The 26,704-nt window shown below is 39.9% G+C and overlaps 1 protein-coding gene across 1 annotated transcript; it reads right to left on the reverse strand.

Annotated features, from left to right (window-relative positions):
• Window positions 1–3,673: 3,673 nt before the first annotated feature.
• Window positions 3,674–26,654, reverse strand: NUDT21 (nudix hydrolase 21). The gene is made up of 7 exons (XM_010365435.2): window positions 26,366–26,654; window positions 23,077–23,277; window positions 21,914–21,977; window positions 14,501–14,590; window positions 9,639–9,714; window positions 9,211–9,325; window positions 3,674–7,304 (listed from the first exon to the last, which is right to left on the reverse strand). Exons 1-7 carry the CDS (start codon window positions 26,479–26,481, stop codon window positions 7,283–7,285), a joined length of 684 nt encoding a protein of 227 aa, XP_010363737.1. The 5' UTR covers window positions 26,482–26,654; the 3' UTR covers window positions 3,674–7,282.
• Between the last annotated feature and the right edge of the window lie 50 nt (window positions 26,655–26,704).

Here is a 26,704-nt window from a genome sequence, read left to right on the forward strand (position 1 = left end):
CGCGGAAGAGCCTCGGCGGGCTCCGGGCAGGCCACCGCCCCCAGCGGGACGCGGGCGGGACGGGCGCAGGGGCGCGGCCTTCGTCCCCCGCCCCCAGCGGTCGCGCCGCCGCCTAGCGGGCGTAGGCCCGGGCCTCAGGCCCCTGGGGACGGCACCCAGCATCATCCGCTGCCCGCACCACGGCTCGGCTGGGCCCACGGACACAGAGGGCACCTGGTCCGGCCGCGGCGCAGGCGTCACTAGGGCCCGCAGGCGCTGACGGGCGGGCCGGGCCTCAGGGCGCGGGGGACCCTGGCCACCTTGCCGCTGGCCACTTGCACCCCACCATTAACCCTCTGAAGCAGGTTACCCCCAAGCACTCCTAGGGGCCGAGCAGCTTCCCTGGTGCCCAAAACCCCAGAAGAAAAAATATTAACAGTCTTTCAAGTTTCTGCTGTTTACTAGTAGCCTCCAGCAGAAACTAAAAAATGAACCTGATTTAGCGGGAAATAATGTGTTCCCTCATACACCAGAAATAATGTGTTCCCTCATACACCAGAAGTGAGAATGTCAAACGGTGCAGTTGACTTGGAAAATAATCTGTCCTTTCCTTAAAGTCAAACAAGAGTGACCATTTGACCCAGTAATTCCACTCCTCTAAGAAAAGTGGAAACATACCTCCACACAAACTTGTACACAAATGTTGATACCATTCTAACAACCAAAAGATAGGAACAACGCTAATGTCCATCAAGTGATGAGTAGATAAATGTGATATAGCCATACAATGTACTATATTCGGTCATAAAAATGAACTACTGATACATGCTACAATAGGGATGAACCTTCAACACGTGCTAAGTCAAAGTAGACAGCCACAAAGGTCCACGTGTTGTGTGATTCCATTGATATGAAATGTCCACAATAGGCAAGTACATATACAGACACAGAAAGTTGATTAATGGTTGCTTAGGGATGGAAGAGGGAAGTAGGGGGTGATAAAGGGCGCAGGTTTCTTTTAAGAGACAGGGTCTGTGGCCCAGGCTGGAGTACGTACAGTGGCAGGAGCATGGCTCACTGCATCCTCCAGCTTCTGGGCTCAAGAAATCTTCCTGCTTCAGTCTCTCCAGTAGATGGGATTACAGGCATATGCCACCACACCTGGCTAATTCTTAATTTTTGGTAGAGACAGCGTCTTGCTATATTGTCCAGACCTGTCTGTGGCTCCTGAGCCCAAGTGATCCTCCCACCGCGGCTTCACAAAGTGCAGGGATTACAGGCGTGAGTCACTGGCTGGGATAGGTTTGTTTTCAAAGTGATGAAAATGTAAAATTGAGGTGATGATTGCACAACTCTGAAAAATCATTGAATTGTACACTTTAAATAGTTCTATCTCAATATGTGAATTGTATCTCAATAAGCTGTTACCAAAGGAAAAAAAATGTTACCTTGGGAGTTTTATTCCTTTTGCATCCCCAAGGCCTGTAATACTTCCCAGCCCAGAGTAGGTGCTCCGTAAATATTTGTAGGATTTTCCAAACTTTCTAAAGAAAAGGACCAAATTATCTTTCAAGGTCTTTTTTCATGCCTAATATTCTAAAAGTCTGTTAACTATAAAACAAAAGATCTCTCAGGCTTACCATTCCACTTTGGAAATTTTAGAAACATCTTGTTAAAGGATCTTTGATGAACGTTTAGTTTTACCGGGACAAGGAGAGGTCTTACCTTTGTACACGTGCATTTTTTTAAAACAAGGTCTATATGAATACTAGACTTGAGTTCACTTTGGTTCTCTTCCCACAGCCATGCAATTAAAATGCTAAACTTTATACTTTATCAGTAAAATAAAGGAAAATTTTATTTTGAAAAAATATTGTAATTTTCAGGGAAGTGTTCTACTTTACAGGTCAAGATCTGGGCCGTCATAACTTTTAAACCACTAACTGGCAATCTTTATTCAATCCTAGCCACAGTAGTTCTAAACTATCACAAACCAAATTTGTCCTGTCACCCTTAGAAACAGGCTGCTCTTAATAGATCTGCCCTTATTAAACTTTTAGAAGCTTGGACTTTCTGAAACTTCACATGAACGGGGGAAGTTAACCCAACTATAAAAGCTTATATTTTGTTTGCATTTTTAAAGAATGTAAACGGTTTGTGTTTGGATCTTTTACTAGAATTAGTAATTTTTCTACCATTACTTTTTCCTTTCCCACTCCAAGAAGGTACTTTGCACACCCTTATCTCAAGGAAGGACATTTTGGCAATAACCAAACAAGTCTTCTTAAGTCTTAACCAATACTTCCAGTTCTTGGTAATTGCATCTTACTCCATGAGAGGACCAGGGGAGGAGGCAGGACCCAAAAGGGATGAATGCTTAATGTGCCTGGGGAGACTGAATCAACATACAGGCTACGTGTCAGCTGTGTCCCAAGCCCCAAGTGTGGCAGACTGATGACAGCATCAGACTTTGAGAGGCTGGTCCTGCTTGGACAAGAATCAGTAGAGTCCATGATGAAAGCTCGAGCTCCCCCGTCACCACCACCTTCATTTCAGAATACCACTATGCCTTCTAGATTTGAGACTTCAAATAGCTCCTTCATTTCCATTATGACTGATAGACTGAATTTCCTGCCGTCTTTGTGGGATGGTGGTTCTGACTTGGTTTGATTTAAAGGGAATAAAATAATTATTTCAGACAAATCAGTTTGTGTGGACTAAGATTCATACCTAGATACAATGCTATTTTCATTTTTAAAATATCTGAAGTCCTTTCATATTCATGACCTCATTCACCATCATGTGAGACTGGTTGAGTGGCTTTGTTGTTGCTTAAGATTCTCAGAATCCTAGAAGCTGAACTTCACTATCTAATCCAGTAGCTTTAAATGTATTCCCATGGCATGCTAGTGTTTCATCAGCTGGACCAATATGTTCCAAGCTAAATCTAGCAGAGAGAAAAATAACCAACTCTTCAAGTTTTTAGAGGAAAAACTAAATTAATGGATACATTTCTATTTGTAGCTTGTCTTTCATATTTATTTTTCATAGACCTCTGGTGCCTGCTATAAAATACACAAGTAGTAAAGTTTTCAGAAAAACCTTTCAATTACTTTCTATCAGGTTTCATTCAAACTTCTGTTCAGATATAAAGGCTGAAAGGGCTATAGTTTTATCAGACACACATATATTCCCATATTTTGGGTAAACTTTCTATTTAACATGACATTGAATTACACAGTATTACATATGCAGCAGGCATAGTGTGTGTCATAGAACATTAAGAATTCCAGGCAAGTTTGAGAAAATAACTAAAGGAGTCAACCCTCTCTTTGCAGATGATGAAACGGCTTCAGTCCCCAATGATATGGACTACACATAGTTAACAACACAACTGTGTAGCAACTTCTAACTTCTGGCCTTCATGTTCCAAATCTAGTGACCCTTTCACACCGCAGGAAACTAAGTCTGCTAAAAACACTGCTAACACACAATGGGATGGGGGGGAGTGTGTGGGGCACAAGGCGAAGGCAACATCAATGACCCAGGCCATCAGGGCCTTGCTATTATGCTAAGCTGTCTCTTACCTAAAGGCCTTTGGCCACTCACAATGAAGAACCATGCAAGATTTCTACTAGCACAGTAGGGTCAGCAGCCACACATACAGGACTATCCCAAAACAATCACAGAGTCATTCTCTTTCAAATATTTTTTATTGAAATGACAATAAAATAAAAAAAAGAACAGTGATCACTTTAACCAAACTTTTACTTTACAAATATAAAAATATAACCAAAACTTGTTTCTTTTATACATTTTCCATAAACGTAATACCAGAAGTTCTCAAAGCCAAACTATAAATGATGCTTGTATACTATGATGTGAACACAATAACCAAAAGTTTAAATTTCTAAATACGTGACCTTTCCCTCAACAGAACAGCATAATCAATATATCTTCCCAACTTATCTCTATTTTTACGATATGATCCATTACTAAAATACAAAATACACCTAAACTGGCCTAATCTAGACTTACCTAGGTTTTAGTAAGTTTTTTCCCACAAAAACAAGCTTAATAAATATAATACAAGCTAATATTAAAATGTGTTTTATGGCTCAAATCAAATTACAGTATTAAGTTTCTCATCACGATTTGAACAACAAAAGCAAACTGCTTGAAATGAGTCCAGTTTAACCCAAATAGTCAATGATGTATAACAAGTGGGGTAAGTATGGGAAAATCAAATCTTATGCTACAGAAAGTTGACTTACACTACAGTCAACAACCACTAAGCCTTCTTTGGCAATGAAACTTACAAAATTGCAAACTCTGAAGCAGTCTCAGTGATTGGCACATACTGTTCTAAACACTATGAACAAGTAAAAACATTAAGTTTGAGGATGGAAAAGCTACCCCAAGCATTTCATCTCAAGTGACTGAACAAGTACTGTAAAAATAAAGTCATTAAAAAGCTGAGAGCATAAGAGCACAACATTTAAGGAAGGGAATTTTAAGCCGATTGCTTGCTGGCCTGTTGAATTTGAAGTACTTCTACCTCTCACTTCTAATTAAACATGGAAGAAAACAGACTGGCTAATTTGGTTACACTTCGTCCAAATACAATGTTAACTTAATGGAACCCTTAAATATCCAAAATAATAAGTGAATGCTAGTTATAAGACAATAAAAAGTTTAAAAATCTTCCAAATGTGCTGTTAACAGTACACATTCAAGTGCAGAATTATTATGCCATTTTAAGTATTATATACTTTTTAAAAAAATCACAATGGTCTTCCATCACACGGTGAAAAAACAAATTTCACTCTTCTCCAAAGGGGTAAGTCCATCCTAAAGGTAACTACAAACAATCATGTAAAACTTTATAGTTTTTTCCCCCAATCTACTCAACATATTCCAGTGTCATTTAGTAGTTTTACATAGAATCTGCACTATACTTGGATTACTCAGGGAAAATAAGATGACATATATTGTAGTTTTAGAACGCAAATGAGAACTTTCATTTTAGACAAATGTACAACATAGGAGCCACTAAAAAATATGGGTCTATTAATCAAGAGCCCATTTCAAATTGATTCAGCATTTAGTATGTAGATCTGGAATGCACAGGGAAATATTAGAACTTACGTATCAAAAGAACTTAGTGTTAAACAGTGCCCTTATACCCTCTTCTAATACTGTAGACATCTACCAACCAGATTTGATTTCCCCTAGTTCTATTATTTCCATCAGAAAACCAAAAACAAATTATTGGGATCCACCTGTAACTGACCAGAGCAAAAAGTTTTTAAGACTTCCATTTGTGTGTTATGAATTTTACATTCAAAACCAGATCTCTTACATTCCAAGGTTAGTAACCCAGCCATCCTGAATCAAAGGTTTTTCTCAACTAGGCCTTAGTGTACAGATGACTGGCTCATGTACTTCCTGTATATTGGGAAGAAGTGGGAAGTGAAGAATTTGTCAAAGTTACAAAGAACATGAGTGGCCTCAAATCAGATGACTCTTCAACTCAAACACTCCTTACTGAGAGCACTTTATAAAACACACAACAAAAAGTCTACCTCTCTCATCCTCCCCAAACTGCAAAAGTGAACATCTGAAATTTGGCCACTGTAGCTTTTCCCTCAGAAGCAATCATGGAAGGTAAGCTGAATCAATCTATCTTCATATCCACTTCCTCCAATCTAAAGGTCTTGCTCCCCGATCTAAAGGAATAGCTGAAGGATGCAGCTAATGGATGAGCTTACCAGCAAAATACATTACATGAGAAATATGCTAATGTAGGCTAGAGGGGTAGGACTGTTAGGGGCAGGAGGGAAAAGGACAATTCACAGAACTAGTGGCTTTTTCAAAGGAAATCGGGGGCATTTTTGGTCATGGAGACTGGTGCTCACATACCACTAAGGACATGCACAGTTACTCACTACTTAACTACCATGTGAGGGTTTGACATGACCCCAACTAAAAACACTTGAGTGTTTATTAATACAACTGCTCAGCTACACTTGGCCTGATTTTCTCAAGCATCATATACCTTTGTCATCACCCAATATTCAGCAAAATAGCCCTGTGACTGGTACCATACTAATCAAAAGTTCATTCCTATTAAAAACCCTTTTTTCCTTAAGTAGCTACATCTGGCAAGATTCCTTTTTACATTAAGCCTACAGTCAAGTCTATAATAAGGCATACACACTACACTTTGATCATTAAATAACGACACATCCAGCAAATTCCTTTGCTCTAATATTTTTTATTCCCTCAAATTTGATCTGAATTTGTCAGTACTTTTTAAAGTTTTTAAAATTTCATATTTTTCTCTTAACCGGACAAAACCTGTCCTCTGCCTTGCCCCCAGTTTTTGGTTGATTCACATTATTCCAAAAATATTTTCGAAGGCTCCGTCATTTGCTAAAACCAAATTTTCTTCTATATGTATATAACTTCAAGTTAATTGAATATTTGTGCAATCTCAGAGTTCAAAACCTAATACGTCCAATTTTAGAAATTTCCTTCACAGATCACTATTTTTACCATGGCATTAAGAATAAGACACATAATTTTGCAACAGCACAAATAATTAATACCCCCATTATGTGAAGAAAACTCTGAGCTCTAAATGAGTCTCTTCTTATACCAATCCCTATGATTGCTGATCAAGACCATTTTAATAGTTTCCTATACGTTTAAGGTCTGTTGCTTGCAAACCAAGGCCTGGATGGTTATAAAATGTACTGATCAGTGAATTATATTGGGAGTTCTCTGCAACACAATTCATTTAGGAGTTGCACCTTGGACTCATTCAGACAAACACAGTTTTCAAAAGTAATGGAAGCTCTTCATCATAAAAATCTAATACAGTCTTGGAGTATGTGCCCAAGAATGGTATCAAAGCAAGGGTTCAATAAACTTGACTGACCTAAACCTGTAACTGTGTTGTAACATTCACCATCCTAAAGTGGAGGGAAAAATGATCCTCACCTACAAGAATTTTAGAAGTTTAATGAGAAATTAAAATTTTAAAAAAGTCAATTTTCTTTAATGTTGTACAAAAAGTATGAGTAGAACCAAAAGTAAATAAACATTATCACATTTGTTTACACCACTATCTAGTTCTTCATATTAATTTTACTATTCAAACAAAAGAAAGTAGGTGGCAATTTAGGGATCGCAAAAGAGATAAAACCAAAAAAACTTTTCTACCACATTTATTCTACACTGTATATAGCTGTGCTCACAGAGACAAGCGGCTTCTTTTACTTCTCCACTGCGCAGGAATTCAGTTGTATATAAAATTGAACCTGAATTTTAAAAAGAACAATACCTTTATTAAAGACAGTACATACTACTTTCCACGTAAGATAAAGAAATTTATCTGGATGTTTCTACCCTCTCTTAACATGTCTGGCATTTTCTTTTTTTCCCCTTCAAATGCCTTTTTACCATGTTTGGCATTTTCTACACCAATTTTCTCTCACTGGTCACATCTTATGCATTAAAAACACTGTTGCTGAATACTTATAATAAAAAAATTAAGACTATAAATTTGATTAATTATCCACTAATAAGTTCCTTAATGCAAGAAAAGTTTCTACATGTCCTTATACTCTTGACTACTCAGCACAGTTCCTGCACTTGGCAAGTAGCTGTTTGAATAAATAATATGACTCTTTTTCCCCCATATGCATTTCAACTTGTAACCTATCAGGAGGCCCAAGTGGAGTGACAAAAGATAAAGTCTGATTAGTGACGAAGTAGAAAGAGCAATTTCATACTCAATAAGCTTTCACAAAAGGCCAATTTCACTAACATTTATTAAGTACATACCAGATTACTGGCACTGTTGTAAGCATTTTATATGCATTATTTCACTTGGTCCTCACAATCCTCTGAAGTACAGACTACTATCCCCATTTACAGATGAAGAAACAGTCAAATAGGTAAAATAGTTTTTTCCAAGGTCACACTGCCAGCAAGTATTGAGATTGGGATTCAAATCCAAACACTGACTGTAGAATCTACATTCATAACCACCATGTTATTCTGCAATTCCTATTGATGGCTGGCTCTAATAGAGACCTCAACCAGTACAAGTCAGTTTTTAAAAAACTGCATTTTGGTCGGGCGCGGTGGCTCACGCCTGTAATCCCAGCACTTTGGGAGGCTGAGACGGGCAGATCATGAGGTCAGGAGATCAAGACCATCCTGGCTAACATGGTGAAACCCCGTCTCTACTAAAATACAAAAAAAAATTAGCCGGGCTTGCTGGCGGCGCCTGTAGTCCCAGCTACTCGGGAGACTGAGCCAGGAGAATGGCGTGAACCCGGGAGGCGGAGCTTGCAGTGAGCCGAGATCACGCCACTGCACTCCAGTCTGGGCGACAGAGTGAGACTCCGTCTCAAAAAATAAAAATAAAAAAAATAAAAAATTGCATTTCTTATCACTCTAACTGCCTAAAGATTCAAACCCCACATAAAAGTTCAGGACCTAATCCCACAAGCCTCAATGTGGGCCAAAATATAGTAAGTTTCAAAAAAGGAAAGAGAATATATTACACCAAGATATTCAATTTGCCACCTTTTTTTTTTTTTTAGGTGGAGTCTCGCTCTGTCACTCAGGCTGGAGTGCAGTAGCGCGATCTCGGTTCACTGCAACCTCTGCCTCCTGGGTTCAAGCAATTCTCTGCCTCAGCCTGAGTAGCTGGGATTACAGGCGCCGGCCACCACGCCTGGCTAATTTTTGTATTTTTAGTAGAGATGAGGTTTCACCATCTTGGCCAGGCTGGTCGTGAACTCCCAACCTGGTGACACACCCGCCTCAGCATCCAAAAGTGCTGGGATTACAGGCATGAGCCACTGCATCCAGCCAATCTGCCACATTTTTATACAGACAACTCCACTCATATTTACACACTGTTGACTGCTATTTAACCATCTCTTCTTTGAATAAAGACATCAACCATAACTCTTGAGAACATCAGAATTAGGGAAGAGCATTTGCACAAATACCAGAATGTCATGCCGAAACTTAATAGTCTGGGAATGGTATTAGTCACAATTAATCTATGGCTTGCACATGACCTAGGAGACTACTTTCTTAGTTTCCTTAAAGACCAAAATTCATGAACCATACCTTCTCAAGTGGCTCAGAATATTTTAAATTTTACAGTTAATATGGATGAACCAAAAAATGTTCAACTTTCTATACCTGCTCAACAGCTGAGGGAGACTAGAAATGATGGGTCCATATCCTGGTGCATTGTCATACAATTCAAACAATGGTGCAGCTACCAGCTTGTAATTTTTAGGGACTGCAAACAAGGCTAAAATAAGACAGAATTCATTATTATAAGTTCTTATATAATCACTGCTTCCATTTCATTTTTAAATTAATTACCAATTTTACATTTAACAAAAAGTTTAAGAAAAAAGATAATTCTCATTAATACATTTTGGTTGTGTCTTTTAAGGTACATTTCGTAGTCACAGATTTTAAACTAAAAGCATGGTATGTATTTTTAGTTTTACAATAAAACCCAAAATTCAAGGAACTTTGAGAAAACACAAATAGAGGTATCCTTAAAATTACTGTACAGAAGTTTTTAGATGGTTACCTTCGAAAACAAAATAACTTACCTTTTTCTTGAAGCTGAACCAGAAACAACTTCTTATGTTCCTTAGGCTTTGTAATATGTGCAGGAATATATGGATACTGAAATTACAAATGAATACAACTTTAACATGTATTCCATGGCTTCATTTCTTTACATGCTTACTCCCCAGTATAGTATAAACTGTTAGAAGCATACTACTTTCTGTTCTCTTTACCAGGACTTATCTAACAGATACACTAGTAAATAAATGCTTTAATGCATATAAAATAACAAGCAGTAAACCAGTCAACCATTCAAGATAAAATATGTAGTCACAGAATTTATAGCTTCAGATACTTACAACATAATGAAGTCTGATTTAATTAGTATCTTTAATCAAGGCTTTTGTTTGTTTGTTTTTTAAGATGGAGTTTCGCTCTCATTGCCCAGGCTGGAGTGCAATGGCACAATCTCGGCTCACTGCAACCTCCGCCTCCCGGGTTCAAGTGATTCTCCTGCCTCAGCCTCCTGAGTAGCTGAGATTACAGGCATGCGCCACCACGCCCGGCTAATTTTGTATTATTAGTAGAGGCAGGGTTTCTCCAGGCTCATCTTGAACTCCCGACCTCAGGTGATCCGCCTGCCTCGGCCTCCCCAAGTGCTGGGATTATAGGTGTGAGCCATCATGCCTGGCCTAAAAGCTGTTTTTTTTTTTTTTTTTAATATATATATAGGCTGGGCACTGTGGCTCATGCCTGTAATCCCAGCACTTTGAGAGGCCGAGGCAGGCAGATCATGAGGTCAGGAGATCGAGACCATCCTGGCTAACACGGTGAAACCCCATCTCTACTAAAAATACAAAAAATTAGCCAGGCATGGTGACGGGCACCTGTAGTCCCAGCTACTCGTGAGGTTAAGGCAGGAGAATGGCATGAACCCAGGAGGCAGAGCTTGCAGTGAGCTGAGACTGTGCCACTGCACTCCAGCCTGGGCAACAGAGCGAGACTCTGTCTCAAAAAATAATAATAATAATAATCATATATACACATATATATATGTATCAGTAAGTTAAACAGTCTAGAATCCTGATGTAGACCTGTTTACTACATTAAAAATTCAAATATAGCCTGTGAGGCATTTGACAAGATGCTTCTTGCTCCACCTCCCAGCCCCAACCTCAAACCTCCCCGTATCCCAGGGTGCATGCTTCAGGAATACCAGAAGAGCAGTCCAAATGAAGTTTTGCCAGATGGGCAAAGCCAAAGCCATTTTACTCGATGAAATTTAAGAGAATTTAAAGAGATGAAGAGAATTAGAGAGGGAAGTTGCTACCCGGGAAGGAAAAATTCTGACACAGAGAACAAAAAAAAAAAGTCTAAGGGTTATACAATTCTTGTATAAATCTCTCCACAATACATTGAGAAATCTACTTTTGCTGTTGGAGTTGTATTTGACCGGGGGAATTTAAAATTGCTGAAAACAGATAAAAGGGGAAAGTGAGATAAAAGCAGAAGCTGCCAAAAGGAGGTATTAGCATCATCCTCAATTTACATAGAAACACATGCTAAGAGAGGCTAAGTATCTTTCCCAAGATTACTCAGCCAAGTTGTGAAGCCAAGATTTAACTGTATCTATTCAACTCTTATCTAATTATAAAAGCCTATGCTATTTTCCACTATGTTACTCATTGGCACCTAACCAGTATTCCAGTTAGAATAATTATATACCAGAGCCATCCCTAGGGTACAATGAATTGAGGCAATTGTCCCAGGCTTTGGAGGTTCCTTAAACTGTCATGAAAACCAGATACAATAACAGTCACAGAGAAGTGAGAAGTGGCTTGAACAGCACAAGCTAAGAGATCTGTGGATCACATACAACAAAAGTTCCCAAACCATGACCAAACAAAATGAGTAGCATTTCCCCAAATTTCCTCTGCTCTCAAGGCTACGTGTTCCTATTTTTTTTAAGCCTTTCTTCTCTGGTCTTAATGTTTAAGTCGACTGTAGTTTATACAAAAAGACTTGAGATAGGGAGATGATAGGCTCCTTTTCCACTGACATCTAACTAATACTCTAGGCTTCCTAAATAAATCAATACACTTACCTTATATCAAATACCACCAGGGCAAACTCTAGGCTTTAGTGAATGAAGGGAACTGTCCTAGGACAGTGGTAGGGGAGATGAGTGAGGATATTCAGAAAAGTTATCTGGAAAATGACTGGGGTCACTACTAAGCATTTTCCAATTAGATCAAGGAATGTTCAGAAAGCCAAAAAAAGTTTAGAATAATTGTACTATGTATCTTTGAACAAGTAACTTCACTGTTTCCATATGAAATTGTTCTTCCTTAAAGCCAAGATGTGTTCCTGGCAATTCTTAGTGAACACCAGCATCAGCTTCCACAGCCCCTATCTTCCTGTCCCTCTGCCATACAAGGGAGTCAGAAGCAAGAGAAAAGAACAATCTTTTGCTTGGTTGATATTTTGTGCAACACTTGACCTGAAACATCTTGTCATGTAAAAGAGCTATAAAGTCATAGGGCTTTTTAATTTGCCTAAAGAATTCAGGATTCAACTTTAAGAAGTTCCACCATTAGCAAAAACAGGAATATTTGAGCATCAGTAACATTATCACTCATTATCGTGTATTAAAATATTTCAAATTATTTAAATCCAAAAGGTCATACTGACACTTTGAAGGTCACTGAAACATGTTTTTGTGTGTGTGTGTGCCCCCATTACACTACCTCCAATTTCAGGGCAGCTATGTTTGAAAGGTATCAGGGAGTTCCCTGTGTGCTGCCACTGTCTCAATAAGCAATCAGACTCAACATGGAAGTGCAAGGGAGTTCATTATCCAACGGAGGATAGGAGTCCCTAGCCATCTATCTTTCTGACAGACAATTATGAGGTACATTCCACATTGTTCCCAGTCCTTAACAGAACAAACCCAGTTGCCCACAGGTGTAAAAAGATCAGTAACATGCCTGTCTTACTTCTGCTGCTTCTGGTCTCACTCTCCCTGTATTCTGCTGCTTCCTGGAATCACCTCTCAAACTGCCTGTACCCAAGTCTTGGTCTTATCCTCTCTTTTGAGTAAAGTCAAGTCTTTAGATGATGGTAAGGAATTAAATCATTCTTCTGAAAAATGTTAAGTAAAGGAAAAGCAGCATATATATTTTTTTCTACACAAACCACATACTTCAGTAGTACGTAAGTTTCTTTTTACATGAGGATCACAACCCTTATGTATTCATAGACCAGGAAATGATCATCAATGAGCTGCTAACATTGCAAAAAGAGACAACCAAATATTTTTAAATTCCTGATGGAAGTACACTATACCACTTGTGGTAGACTGCCTTAAGATGACCCCCAATGACTCCTGTTTCCTGGTATTCACTGCTTTGTGTAGTCCCTCCTACAGTGTACCAGGGTTGGCTTGTGTGACCAACAACATACTGCAGAAGTGATGGTATGCCACTGCCAAGATTAGGTTATCACAGACTGAGGGTTCCTACTTGGGCACTCCTCTAGCACTCTGTCTCTCACTATCTCTTGGATCACACAGCCTGGGGGAAGCCAGCTGCCTGAGAGTTGTCCTTTTAGAGATGTTCTCATGGCAAGGAACTGAGGGAGACCTGGAGACAACAGCCAGCAACACCTGAAGCAAAGCTTTAGTCTAACAGCCCAGATGAAACCAAGAAGTCTGCTAACACACTCGAGATCAGATACTTTAACCCCAGTTCTGCCTTATGATGCAGTCCCAACTGACAACTTGACTGTAACTTCATGAGAGAGCCTAAGCCAGAACCACCCTAAGCAACTCCCAGAGGCCGAAAGGCTGCTAAATTTTGAGGTAATTTGTTATGCAGCAATAGATATTATATCGCCTATGACAAGCCTTGTTACCCCTCCCCAAATTAACCGAGCCTGAATACAATTTCTTGATCTAACTATCAATTTGCATGGCACACAGGGGAAATAACTACATATTCAACAACAACAGGGGAATGCAATCAGAATGGAAACATTAGCCTGTTTTCATCAACAAATAAAATACAAGGGAAAAAAAGGTGCCAACTGTGTAAAAGAGACTTCAGAGACTATCCTAATCCAAACAAATTATAAAAAGAAAATTGAAATAATCAGGATATGTGAACAGTGACTATATATTTGACAATAATATGGAATTGTTTTAGTATGATAATGACAGAACTACGGTTGTTTTTAAAGAGATCCTTATCTTTTATGATTCACAATGAAATATTTACAATTGAAACTTCAAAATAATCCAAGATGAGGGCAGGAGAATGGTGCCGTGGAACAAGGGGCTATGATGTGCTAACTGTTAAAGGCAGATAACGGGTAGGGCAAGTCATTCACTTTTACCATTCTCTCTTCTTTTGTATTTGTTCTATTTATTTATTTACTTTGAGAAGGAGTCTCACTCTGTTGTCCAGGCTGGAGTGCAGTGACACGATCTCGGTTCACTGTAACTTCTGCCTCCCAGGTTCAAGCAATTCTCCTGCCTCAGCCTCCTGAGTAGCTGGGATTACAGGTTTGTACCACCAAACCCAGCTCATTTTTATATTTTTCAGTAGAGATGAGGTTTCGCCATGTTGGCCAGGCTGGTCTCAAACTCCTGATCTCAACAGGTGATCCACCCGCCTCGGCCTTGAAAAGTGCTGGGATTACAGGCATGAGCCACCTCGCCCGGCCTTGTATTTGTTTTACATTTTCCTTTAAAATAAGAAGTGCTTGGCTTAATTTTGTAATTTAAATTAAGGAGGGAAGAGAAGAAAATTTCAAGTCAAATTCTACTTTATTCTTTTTTAAAGTGGCTAGAATTAAACGAGCTTTCTGCTTCCAAAATGCCTAGCAAATGTAACTGAACACTAACCTGAGGAGGTTCAAAATTTGGTCTCCACCAGTTACCAATGCAGTCGTCAATGACCCAGTCTTGCAAAACTCCATCCTGACGACCCAGTATCTGTCAAAAAGAAATAAGATAGCCAGTGAACAACTAAATATATGTACTCACAAATCCCCTTCTTCAGTGAACAGAAAATTCTTAGCAGTGCTCCTAATAGAGACAAAGGGATAATACACCTTCCATACAGATTTCATCTCTATAATTTGTTATTATAGATGTCACTCTGCCCAAGACATACAATATTAGTTCAAAATTGGCAAGCTAGTATTAACATAAAAACTGTATTCAAAATTCAACTTTCATTTGTATTAATTTGTATAGCAGAACATTAAACTTATTTTAATCAAAGTCATACTCTACATATTTTAAGTGGCCAAAAACAGTTCCACAATGTTCATGGTGAGAAACTGCAGTTCTCTGTCCTGCTTCACCCATTCCCACTGGCTGTAACTTTCAACTCTTCGTTGTTTTTCCCCTGTTTGCTTCTATTTTTAAAGCATTCTTCTTGGTCTTAAATAAACGGTTTATGTTAGGGTAGTTTTAGATTTACAGAAAACTTGCAAAACTTGAGCAGAGACTTCCCATATACCCCACACCCAGTTTCTCCTGTTGTTAACATCTCACATTAGTAAGGCACATTTGTCAAACTAATCAACCAATACCAAGACAAGGTTATTAATTGAAGTCCATATATTATTCAGATATCCATAATCTTTAACCTAATGTCCTTTTTCATTTATCAGTCCCAGGATCCCATCTAAGATACCATATTACACTTAATCTTCATTTCTTCCGAGGTTCCTCTACATTGTGACAGATTTTCATACTTTCCTTGTTTTTGATCATCTTGATAGTTTTGAGGAATACTGGTCAAGTATTTTGTAAAACATCCCTCAATTAACTGAGGTTATGAGCTCTTGGTAAGAAAAATACAGAGGTAAAAGGGCCATTCTCATCACCATCATATCAAGGGTACACGCTGCATCAATGTGGCTTATCACTAATGCCAACCTCGATCACCTGGCTGAGGTACTGTTTATCAGGTTTCTTCAATGTAAAGTCATTATTTTTCAAAACTTTTTTTTTTTTTTTGAGACGAAGTTTTGCTCGTTGCCCAGGCTGGAGTGCAATGGCACAATCCCGGCTCACTGCAACCTCCGCCACCCAGGTTCTAGTGATTCTCCTGCCTCAGCCTCGTGAGTAGCTGGGATTCCAGGCACACACTACCATGCCCAGCTAATTTTTTGTCTTTTTAGTAGAGACAGGGTTTCACCCTGTTGTTCAGGCTGGTCTCAAACTCCTGATCTCAGATGATCCGCCCGCCTCAGTCTCCCAGAGTGCTGGGCTTACAGGCATGAGCCACTGTGCCAGGTCTCAAAACCACATTTTTCTAAGAGATAGGGTCTTGCTCTGTCACTCAGGCTGGAGCGCAGTGACGCAATCATGGCTCACTATAACTCCTGGCCTCAAGCAATCTTCTGGCCTCAGCCCCACAAAGCACTGGGATTACAGGTGTGAGCCACCAGGCCCAGCCAAAATATTCTTTTATGACGGTTTCTTGATTTTTCATTTTCATTTTATTTTTTTGAGACAGAGTCTCACTCTGTTACCCAGGCTGGAGTGCAGTGGCACAATCTCGGCTCACTGCAACCTCCGCCTCCTGGGTCCAAGCGACTCTCCTGCCTCAGCCTCCTGAGTAGCTGGGACCACAGGTACCCGCCACCACACCCGGCTTTTTTGTATTTTTAGTAGAGATGGGGTTTCACCATGTTGGCCAGGATAGTCTCATCTCTTGACCTCGTGATCCACCAACCTCAGCCTCCCAAAGTGCTGGGATTACAGGCGTGAGCCACCGTGCCCAGATTTTCATTTTATTTTTTTTTTTTTTTTTTTTTTTTTTTTTTTTTTTTTTTTTTTTTTTTTGAGACGGAGTCTTGCTCTGCCGCCCAGGCTGGAGTGCAGTGGCCGGCTCTCAGCTCACTGCAAGCTCCGCCTCCCGGGTTCACGCCATTCTCCTGTCTCAGCCTCCCGAGTAGCTGGGACTACAGGCGCCCGCCTCGTCGCCCGGCTAGTTTTTTTTTTGTATTTTTTAGTAGAGACGGGGTTTCACCGTATTAGCCAGGATGGTCTTGATCTCCTGACCTCATGATCCGCCCGTCTCGGCCTCCCAAAGTGCTGGGATTACAGGCTTGAGCCACCGCGCCCGGCCTTCAGATTTTCATTTTAAAAACGTTTTAAAAAGCCTATAACCCTCTACTATGAATGAGAATTTAGATATTAAAATCACATGACCTAGTTATACTTTTTCTTCCAGCATCTCCCATTAACAATATTTGGTTAAGTCAATATTCAATATTTAAGTTAGCATGATCAGGTAGATCAGTCACAACAGAGCAACCATATCTCCTTACTTGTTCAATCATCCTGTTCTTTAGTTAATAACTTTCATTTCTTTTGCTATCACTAAATTCATTTCCCACATTCTCCACGAGAATTTAAATTTCTTCTCAATTCAAATATCAATTGTCAGTTATTCTATTAATTTCACCTTCTCTAAGACATGTTTTTGTTTTTTTCAAGACAAGATCTCACTCTGTCACTCAGGATGGAGTGCAGTGGTGCGATCTCCACTCACTGCAACCTCCACCTCACGGGCTCAAGTGCTTCTCTCACCTCAGCCTCCCCTGTCCCCCAGCCTCTCGAGTAGCTGGGACTACAGGTGCAAGCCACCGCACCAGGCTAATTTTTCGCCATGTTGCCAAGGCTGGTCTCAAACTCCTGGGCTCAAGTGATCTGCCCATCTTGGCCTCCCTAAGTGCTGAAATTGCAGGCATGAGCCACCACACCCAGCCTAAGACACGTTTTTCTATCATCCTGCTGTAATCTGTACTTGATAGTCTCAACCCTGCTTCCCAGCTGGAGTCCTAGGGTTTCTCTTGGTCTCTCTCCTATGTTGTTAGATCTTAGTATTTCTAAATTCTCTATCTTCTTATTTTATTCCAGTTTGGGGGTGAACACCCTCTAGTAGCTTCCTGAGACAAGGTAAAAGAGATGAAACTTTTTGAAATTCTGCATGTCCAGAAATAACTTTTACCACACATTTGATTTATAGTTTGATTAGAAAATTCTGGGACAGAGATCATAGTCTCTCAAAATCACAAAGACAACACTCCACCATCCTTTAGCTTCCAGAATTATTTCTGGGTAGTTTAATGCAATTTCTTATTTTGATGTTTTGCATTTAACCTCTTTACTTACCAATCCTCCACCTCCCACTTTGGAAGCTTTTAGGATCTTTTTGTTTTTATTTGTTTGTAGGATCTAAAATTTCATGATGACATGCTTTTGCATGGATCTTTAAACATTCACTATAGAGGCAAGGCCAGTAGGCCTTTTCAATCTAAAAACTCATGCTCTTTGAGATTTGAGAAATTTTCTCCAATTATGCTTTACTAATTCTTCCTTTTACTCTGTTCTATTTATCTATAGTTTATATTGGTCCTTCTAGAATGACCCACTAATTTTATCTTTTCTTACCTATGTTCTATCATCTTTTCATTCTATTTTCTGGTAGCATGAAACTCTTTTTACTGAATTTTTTATTTCTTCCAACATTTTTTTAAATATCTATGAGGTTTTTCTGGGCTAAAATGCCTTTTTAACAGCACTGTTTCACAGGTGCAAAATCTCCTCTTAATTAACCAAGAATATTAATCACAGTTTTGTCAATGGTTGAATTTTCTGCTTCTGTTAAGGTCCTTTTGCTTCTTTTGATCTTTCTTGTTAAGAAGTTTTCTCCAAAAGCCTGGTGATATTTGGTTGTGTACTCACAAGGTAGAAGCAACAAGAGGCTTAACTGTCACCTCTGTGTGCATGAGTGACAGGACTACAATTTTTTTTCTTTTTTTTTTGTAGACGAAGTCTTACTCTGTTGCCCAGGCTGCCGTGCAGTGGCGCGATCTCGGCTCACTGCAACCTCCACCTCCTGGGTTCAACTGATTCTTCTGCCTCAGCCTCCTGAGTAGCTGGGATTACAGGCGCCTGCCACCACGCCCGGCTAAATTTTTTTGTTTTAGTAGAGACCGGGTTTCACCATGTTGGTCAGGCTGTCTCAACCTCCTGACCTCGTGATCTACCTGCCTCGGCCTCCCAAAGTGCTGGGATTACAGATGTGAGCCACTGTGCCTGGTCCAGGACTACATTATTTCTATAGAAAATTCTTGCTTTGTTTTGGATATGGTTTGTCTCCCTGCCCCCAAACTCATGTTGAAATCTGATCCCCAATGTGACAGTGTTGGCAGGCAGGGCCTAGTGGAAGGTGTTTAAGTCATGGGGGTGGATCCTTCATTAATAGTTTTAATACCCTTCCGCCATCAGGAATGGATTAGTTCCCTGGAAACGGGTTGTTCACGAGTGTGGCTTCCCGGATTCACTCTTGCTTCCTCCCTTGCCATGTCATCTCTTTGCACATGCCCACTCCCATTTTGCTTTCTGCCATGAGTGGAAGCAGCATGAAGCCCTCGCCAGCTGCCCAATCTTGCCACCGCAACTGGTGAGCCAAATAAATCTTTTTCTTTATAAATTACCTAGCCTCAGGTATTCTGTTATAGCAACATTAAACAGATTAAGACAGCTCCAAAATGGCAGTATCTGAAGTTTTTCTCGGACTGGTCACTTTTTCCAGAAACAAGATTTCCAACCCTCAGCCTGGGATATATAAATCTAATTGTTGGCTGGGCCTGGTGGCTCATGCATGTAATCCCAATGCTTTGGGAGGCTGAGATGGGAGGACTGCTTCAGGCCAGGAGTTTGCAACCAGCCTGGGCAACATAACAAGATCTCATCTCTATAAAAAAATTTTTTTTAATTAGCCAGGCATCGTGGCACACACCTGCAGTCCTAGCTACTCAGGAAGCTGAGGCAGGAAGATTGCTTGAGCCCAGGAGTTTGAAGTTACAGTGAGCTATGATCACACCACCGTCCTCCAGCCTGAGGAACAGAGTGAGACCGTCTCTAAAAAAAATAAATAAGCCTAGACCGCGCACGGTGACTCACATCTGTAATCCCAGCACTTTGGGAGGCCAAAGCAGGTAGATCACCTGAGGTCAGGAGTTCGAGACCAGCCAGGCCAACACGGTGAAACCCCATCTCTACTAAAAATACAAAAATTAGCTGGGCATGGTAGTGGGCACCTGTAATCCCAGCTACTCTGGAGGCTGAGGCAGGAGAATCGCTTGAACCCAGGAGGCAGAGGTTGCTGTGAGCAACTATTGCTCACATTGGATATCACACCACTGCACCCCAGCCTAGGCGACAAGAGCAAAACTCTGTCTCAAAAAAATTTTTAAAAAATAAGCCTAATTGTTAACATTCTGTCAGCCTAATAGAAGTCCAAGAGTCTGACTATTCAGAATGGGAACTCTTGCTTATTCTTCCCCATTCCCTAAACTTTTTTCATTGCTAGTTGTTCTCTGATTCAATTACTACAGAGAATCAATCATCAGCCAGTCTTTGCCTAATTACAGAGTGGGGAAGACAATCTAGATACACAGGTTGAACATCCTAATCTGAAACTCCAAAATCTCAGACTTTTTGAGCACTGAAATGATGTTCAAAGGAAATGCTCAGGCTGGGCGCGGTGGTGCACGCCTGTAATCCCAGCACTTTGGAAGGCCAAGGAAGGCGGACCACCTGAGGTCAGGAGTTCCAGACCAGCCTGGCCAACATGGTGAAACCCCGCCTCTACTAAAACTACAAAAATTAGCCAGGCATGGCGGCAGGTGCCTGTAATTCCATCTACCGAGGAGGGTGAGACAGGAAAATCGCTTAAACCTGGGAGGTGGAGGTTACAGTGAGCCGAGATTGCACCATTGCACTCCAGCCTGGGTGACAAGAGAGAGACTTCGTCTCAAGAAAAAAAAAAAAAAAAAAAAAGGAAATGTTCATTGGAGCATTTCAAGTTTTGTGTAAGGGATGCTTAACTGGTAAGCATAATACAAATATTCCAAAACCTGAAAAAAATCCCAAATCCTAATCACTTTTTAAAAAATTTTTTTGAGTACATAGTAGATGTATACATGTATGGGGTACACAAGATGTTTTGATAGGGGCATGCAATGCATAATATTCACATCATGGAGAACGGGGTATCCACCCCCTCAAGCATTTATCCTTTGTGTTACAAACAATCCAATTATACTCTTTTAGTTATTTTAAAATTTACAATTAAGTGATTACTGACTATAGTCACCCTATTGTGCTATCAAATAGTAGCTAAACACTTCTGGTCCCAAGCTCTCAGATAGGGAATACTCAACCTGTATAAATATACTTCATATATACTTTGAACCAGTCCAGTTTTCAGCCCATGCATGCCCCCACTTTCGTAAGTACCTAGCACCTTCAGTTCCTCATTCTGGTACTCTGCAATGTTGGATTCTGCCTGCCTATCTGTTGGACTAAGGTTTCTGCCAAGTTAGTTATAATTTGCCCATCTGTTTTCCAGTTTCTAAAAATTTTGCTTTTGTGATTCTCTCATTTTGCACTCCCTCAATCCTACTGCACTTATATCTTTGTACCAGACATTATATAAATGGAAGTCCAAGCACAATAAAATGTTTAAGAGTTATAATACATTTTTAGAAATACTAGAAAGACAAACCAATAGGTCAAAAGTAGGAGAATTACAGGTGACTTTAGTTTTGTTTCTCCTTTGCTTTTCTGTGTTTGCCAAGCCTTTTGCACAGAGAATGTATGAGTTTTGTAAAGGGGGCAGGCGGCAATTGCATGTTAAAGAAGAAAACTAATATTGAAAACAACTTACAGTCTCAAAATCCTCAGTATCTATGCATTTGGCCCCAAGTCTTTACATGCAGGCATTACAATGATTTTTTAAAAGTAGAATAATTTGGGCAAAGTCTAAAAAATATGTGAAAAAAGTGAAAACACAGGCATCTTTCTCTTTTCAAAATTCCATAGAGGCCTACTCTTGAACAAAACTACCTGCATTCAAACCTCTAGCTCTACAACACACTAGCTATATAACAAGAAGAAATTTAAACTTAATAATATCTGCTTCCTAGAGTTGTGGTGGTGATTAAAGGAATTAGCACATGTAAAGCACTTAGAACAGTGTCTAGCATAGTAATACTTAAATGTCAGTTTTTATCATTGCTGTGACACAGTTTAACATTTTAAAAATTGAAATAAGTGTAAGTTCAGCTTGTAAAAAAAAATCAACATTGTACTAACATTCTGGGGTTTAAGTTGTATTTATTGAAAACTAAATATTCCAAAATAAACACCCTTTTTACAAGACATTAAAAGCCAAATTAACTATTAAATTGATGGTATTCAAAGTTAGGTTAAACAGAAAAATACCTCTGTCATTAAGCGTTTTAGTCCTTCAACTTCATCTTCTCCTGGGTTAAGTTCACCACCAGGTCTGTATAAAAGTTAAGAATTTCAGCTTTCGACTTAATGCAATTTGGAGATAACAAAGAACACAATAAATGTTATGTCTATCAAGTCACTAAGTAACATATTTCAGTGCAATAAGGCAATCAAAACAAGTATCAAAGTGAAGGGGGAGAATATACTTGAATTCATGTCAATTCCCCAGACTAACAGTATACAAACCCTAGGTTTTTTTTCTCTTTGTATATATTTATTTTTATTTTATTGTCGATTCAAAGGGTACATGTACAAGTTTGTTACATAGGTATATTGTGTAATGGTAAGGTTTAGGCTTCTAGTGAACCCATCACCGAAACAGTGAACATAACATCTAATAGGAAGTATTTCAACCCTTGCCTCTCCCTCCCCGTCTCCACCTTTGGAGTATACAGTGTTCAGTTTTTCCAACTTTATGTCCATATGTACCCATCACATAAACCCTAGTTTTAAACCAACAGAATATATAACATAGCACAAACATAAACAAAATTGCTAACCACCAGTCCATCCCAATCTCGTCTCTGAAAGGTATCTGATGATAATGGAGTATAGAAATGCCCAGAGAGGAACAGATCACATTCTTTAGGCCTAAACAATGGGACACTTTTTCAAGAGCGCCATGTAAGTATTGGAGACCTTTCTTTTTGGTATAATCTAGTCAAATAGTTGTGGATCAAATGTTTGAGAGATGCAGGAGCTTAAATGACAAAAAAATAAACTGTTATCCACAAAAACCTAAGTCATCTTAAGAAAAGGAAACGCAAATCATACCAAGAAAGAAATATCAATTGTTCTTGGTGATGCTATAATGACATCTAACATTGATCCTGAACTCAACTATTCCACAGGGTTTCTACCAAGCTCAATCACTAACATTGACAACGTATAGAAACACGCAGATTACTAGTTAGGAAAATAAATGAGTACCACAATGGAGAAAAATTACTCGTGATTTTCTCTTTCTAAAGACATCATTAACAGCAGTGTTTGTTGAAATAAATGACCGAGGGCTAAAATTGTAGTCCACAGCTGCATAAACAGCAATCCTACTAAAAACTGTCTTCCTGTTAATTTCCAACACTACTTACAGTTTGAAGAAAGTTGTTCCCAGCTGTAGCAGTAACACATGGGGTAGCCGGTGCTCATGTACAATCAGAACCCCTTCTACAGTCCTCCTCATTCCAATTTTATCAAATTCTTCCCTCATGCGCTGAAATCTGGCTGCCACAGAGCTGTCCTTCTCATAGAGGGGCTCTTTTGTACCAAAAGTATAATTGGTAAGAGGGTACCTGTGATCCGAAGACAAACATCTAACATGAGAACTGAAGAATGTAATTTACCATGACAGACATTAGCATAAAGAAACCACAGTACAAAAAAAAAGTGCATATGTTGTACTCAGAGACACAGGATTTGTACAGTTACATAACTAAAGTTAATGAGAGAGCAGAGATTGGAATCTTGTTCTCTGGACTCTTAAAGCCAGAGCTTCCATGAGATAAAGCTGCTCCTCCATACTTTAACTTTCAAGTGTAGATAACACTATTCTTAAATGCTTAGAGAAATGGTTATCTGAACATTAGTAATCCTCTGGTTTTAGACCATGGCTGCTATTCCAACAAGACCAATTTGGCTAATAATTAATGTCCCCCTGCATTCCTCTGACTACTAATCTAATCAGAAAGTTTTAATTATGGGTGCTAATGGCTAATCTCTTTTTTCTAAAACTAAGCCAGCACTTTTCATCAACATCCCTCCAGTTATTTTCTATTTCTCTCAGTCAACTATCCTCAGATTTTTCTTGCACCACAGCCTTTCCTTTTCACAGCAACTCTTCTACTTTCTCTTTTTGTCCTCTAAACCTATTTACTAGCCTTGGGCATTTATTCTATTCAGTCTCCTTATTGTTTCCTTCTCCTCATCTGAATCTTCTACCCACCCCTTTACCAAGAATTTAAAATATAGCTCAAACTGTTCAAGACAGTTTCCATCTTGCCTAATAAGGATCAAATTTTTCTTTAAAGATACTTAAAAATTCCATACTTATATGTTGTATGCCCTTAATTAAAGCCTAACAGCAAGAAGCCTTTGAGTAAGAATTTAGGCCACACTTGCCCACCCATGGTATCTATTCTACCAAAAGCCCTTGACATTAATAGTCAACATTATTGCATCTACTACACTCAGCCATTCTTGAAAGGGGAACAAATCAAGGTTGCCAAAACTTTAAAAATTACTTTAATTCCAGAAGCCAAGTTCTAGGCATATAAAAAAGCTATAAAATAATTAAAATATACCATTTCAAGGATGCTTTAAAGACTTAAAGAACGCCCCCCAGTAGACCCAATGCTAAATCTAACACTATTATCCATAGCAGCAGCAGATATGCTACACAGCACGATGTGCCAGGCAATTTTTTTAAACGCTTTACATATATTAACATTTAATTCTCACAACCTGAGTTAGAAAGAATTAAGGATACCTATTACACATCTCTGTTGCAAGAGCCAGCTCCAATATGTCAGTAAAGAGATATCAAGATGAAATGTCAGAATTTTCACCTGTGAAATCAGAGTGCCAGCCCAGACACACACATTGTTCTCATCATACTGTGAGCTTCATAAAGCAGGGGCTACACCCTACTTCCTCACCACTGTATATCCAGTATTGTGCACAGCGCCTGGCACAAAGTAGGCACTCATGCAATATTTCCTGAAAGAAAATATACTGGGGAGAGGGCATCTGTTTTCAACTTAATATTAACTCAGGTGAACTTAAGTTCACAACACAATGATTATTTGTGAATATTTATATAGGAGAAGAAATGTACTGTAAATCAACCCATAATTTTAATAGAGCGAAGATTAAAATATCTTGCTGAAAGCTAACTATTTTGCCAAGTTAATTCTACATAATGGCTTGATGCAAATTAATTCAGTAATCAAGACAAAACAAGAAAAGACTGTGGGTTTTAGCTCTAATCACCACTGAAAGTAACCCAGAAGCTGTGCTTTCATACTTTTAAAAAGGATAACATTTGCCTTTACCATTTGATGGATTTTTTTCTTAATTTTTAAAAAAAAATTTGTAGAGACAGCCTATGTTGCCCAGACTTGTCTACAACTCCCGACCTCAAGTGATCCTCCCACCTCGGCCTCCCAAGGTGCTGGGATTACAGTTGTGAGCCGCCACTCCTGAGGACTTTTATACACACAACTATCGACTAATTCCAGATTTTATAAACCCAGCATTTCCATCATCTAAATTTCCAAGCCAACACATTTTACAAAATAAAACAATGTTAACCATCTTTTCAACTTCAAATCACTTTCGGTTGGGGGACGGAGAGAGAACGTCCATTTATTTTAATATAAAACAAGAGAAACACCTAAACTGCCTTACGAAAACATCAATACCACCAAATCCTTGCACTTGTACACAGAGTGGCATAAACTGGCCACTTTCCTCCATCAGGAAAATAGAGGCACCACGTTGCCTCGAAAACAAATCCTCAGACACGATTTTCAAAAGCATTACTGACAATTTCTTCAGACACCTCAAACGTCAATTACCTGCTACAGCAAGTCTGCCGCTGAGAGTGACCTTGAAATGCAATGGTTTCAAGTGCCGAAACGGAAAGGTGTTGAAAATAAAACACAGCCCACAATGGGTTTTCTGGTACAAACATTCTAGTTCCCTCCAGTCTGAAAGCCCAACCATAGCAGCATCCTTACTCCCACGGAGGGGCCTACTTGGGGTGCCTGGGATACCGGCGTTGAGACATCATCAGACGACGCGAAGGCATAAGGCATGGGGCAGGGCAGACAGCCCTGAGCACATGAATAACGTGTGTTGTATTCATAAACTGAAATATTTAAGTAGCAATTAAAAGGAAAAAAACTAGACCTAGGCATTACAGCTGGATCTCGAAAGCTTACTGTCAGAGTGAAATGTGCAAAAATGATACTAGGTTATACCATTCGTATCACATCAACAATCACAAAGCAATACCATATACGTGATGCCAAAGCATAAACATTTCACTGGAAGGATAAAACACACACACACACACATTTTGAAGTTGGTTACCTCTGGAGAGGTGGGGAAAGGATGAGTTAAAAGCAAACTCCGTTTTTCCCCATTATGACCGAATACATAGGATGGGAACAAGCCTTCCTTTCAGAAAAAGACTCTAACTCCCGGAGGCAGGAGGATGAGAAAGGGGCCTGAGGGAGCGAGGAAAGCGCGCATCAGCCAGCGGGAGTTGGAGGCGAGGAGGTGCGGAGGCGTGAAGCACGCCGAAAAGCCGGGGACGCGCGGGAGAGTCTGCAGGAGCGCTCACGAGAGAAATGCCCGCCAAGGCCGCCCCGCACTTACAGATTGATGGTGCGCTCCAGGGTGAGGGGCTTGGTCTGCTGGATGTACTTGTTGCCGAACTGAGTGACCCCCCGTGGCCAGCCGGTCTGCGAGCGATTGGGCGGTACCACAGACATGCTGGCGAGCTCCGGCGCTGGCGGCGAGCAGAAAGTGGGAGGCAGGGGAGACTTTCCCAGTGCGGGAAGCGGTTATCTGCAACCCCCTCAGCGGCTACCGCCCGCCATTAACAGGAGCGCGCAAGAGGAGGCGTAGGCACGCCGGAAGTGAACCCGGGGCCTCTGGCGGCAGGAAGTAGAGAGGAGATGGCCTGCCAGACCGAGCGCCATTGGGCCAATCGCT

This window comes from Rhinopithecus roxellana, chromosome 20 (assembly GCF_007565055.1).
Source record: "Rhinopithecus roxellana isolate Shanxi Qingling chromosome 20, ASM756505v1, whole genome shotgun sequence".
Taxonomy (NCBI): Eukaryota; Metazoa; Chordata; class Mammalia; order Primates; family Cercopithecidae; genus Rhinopithecus; species Rhinopithecus roxellana.

Bases quoted from the DNA above. Each gene is read 5' to 3' on its own strand.
- NUDT21 (XM_010365435.2), bottom strand. From the start codon at position 26,481: ATGTCTGTGGTACCGCCCAATCGCTCGCAGACCGGCTGGCCACGGGGG. The intron at 23,278-26,365 runs GTAAGTGCGGGG...TTCGGATCACAG, and splicing joins CTGGAGCGCACCATCAATCT to GTACCCTCTTACCAATTATA. The intron at 14,591-21,913 runs GTATTTTTCTGT...TCTTTTTGACAG, and splicing joins TAAAACGCTTAATGACAGAG to ATACTGGGTCGTCAGGATGG.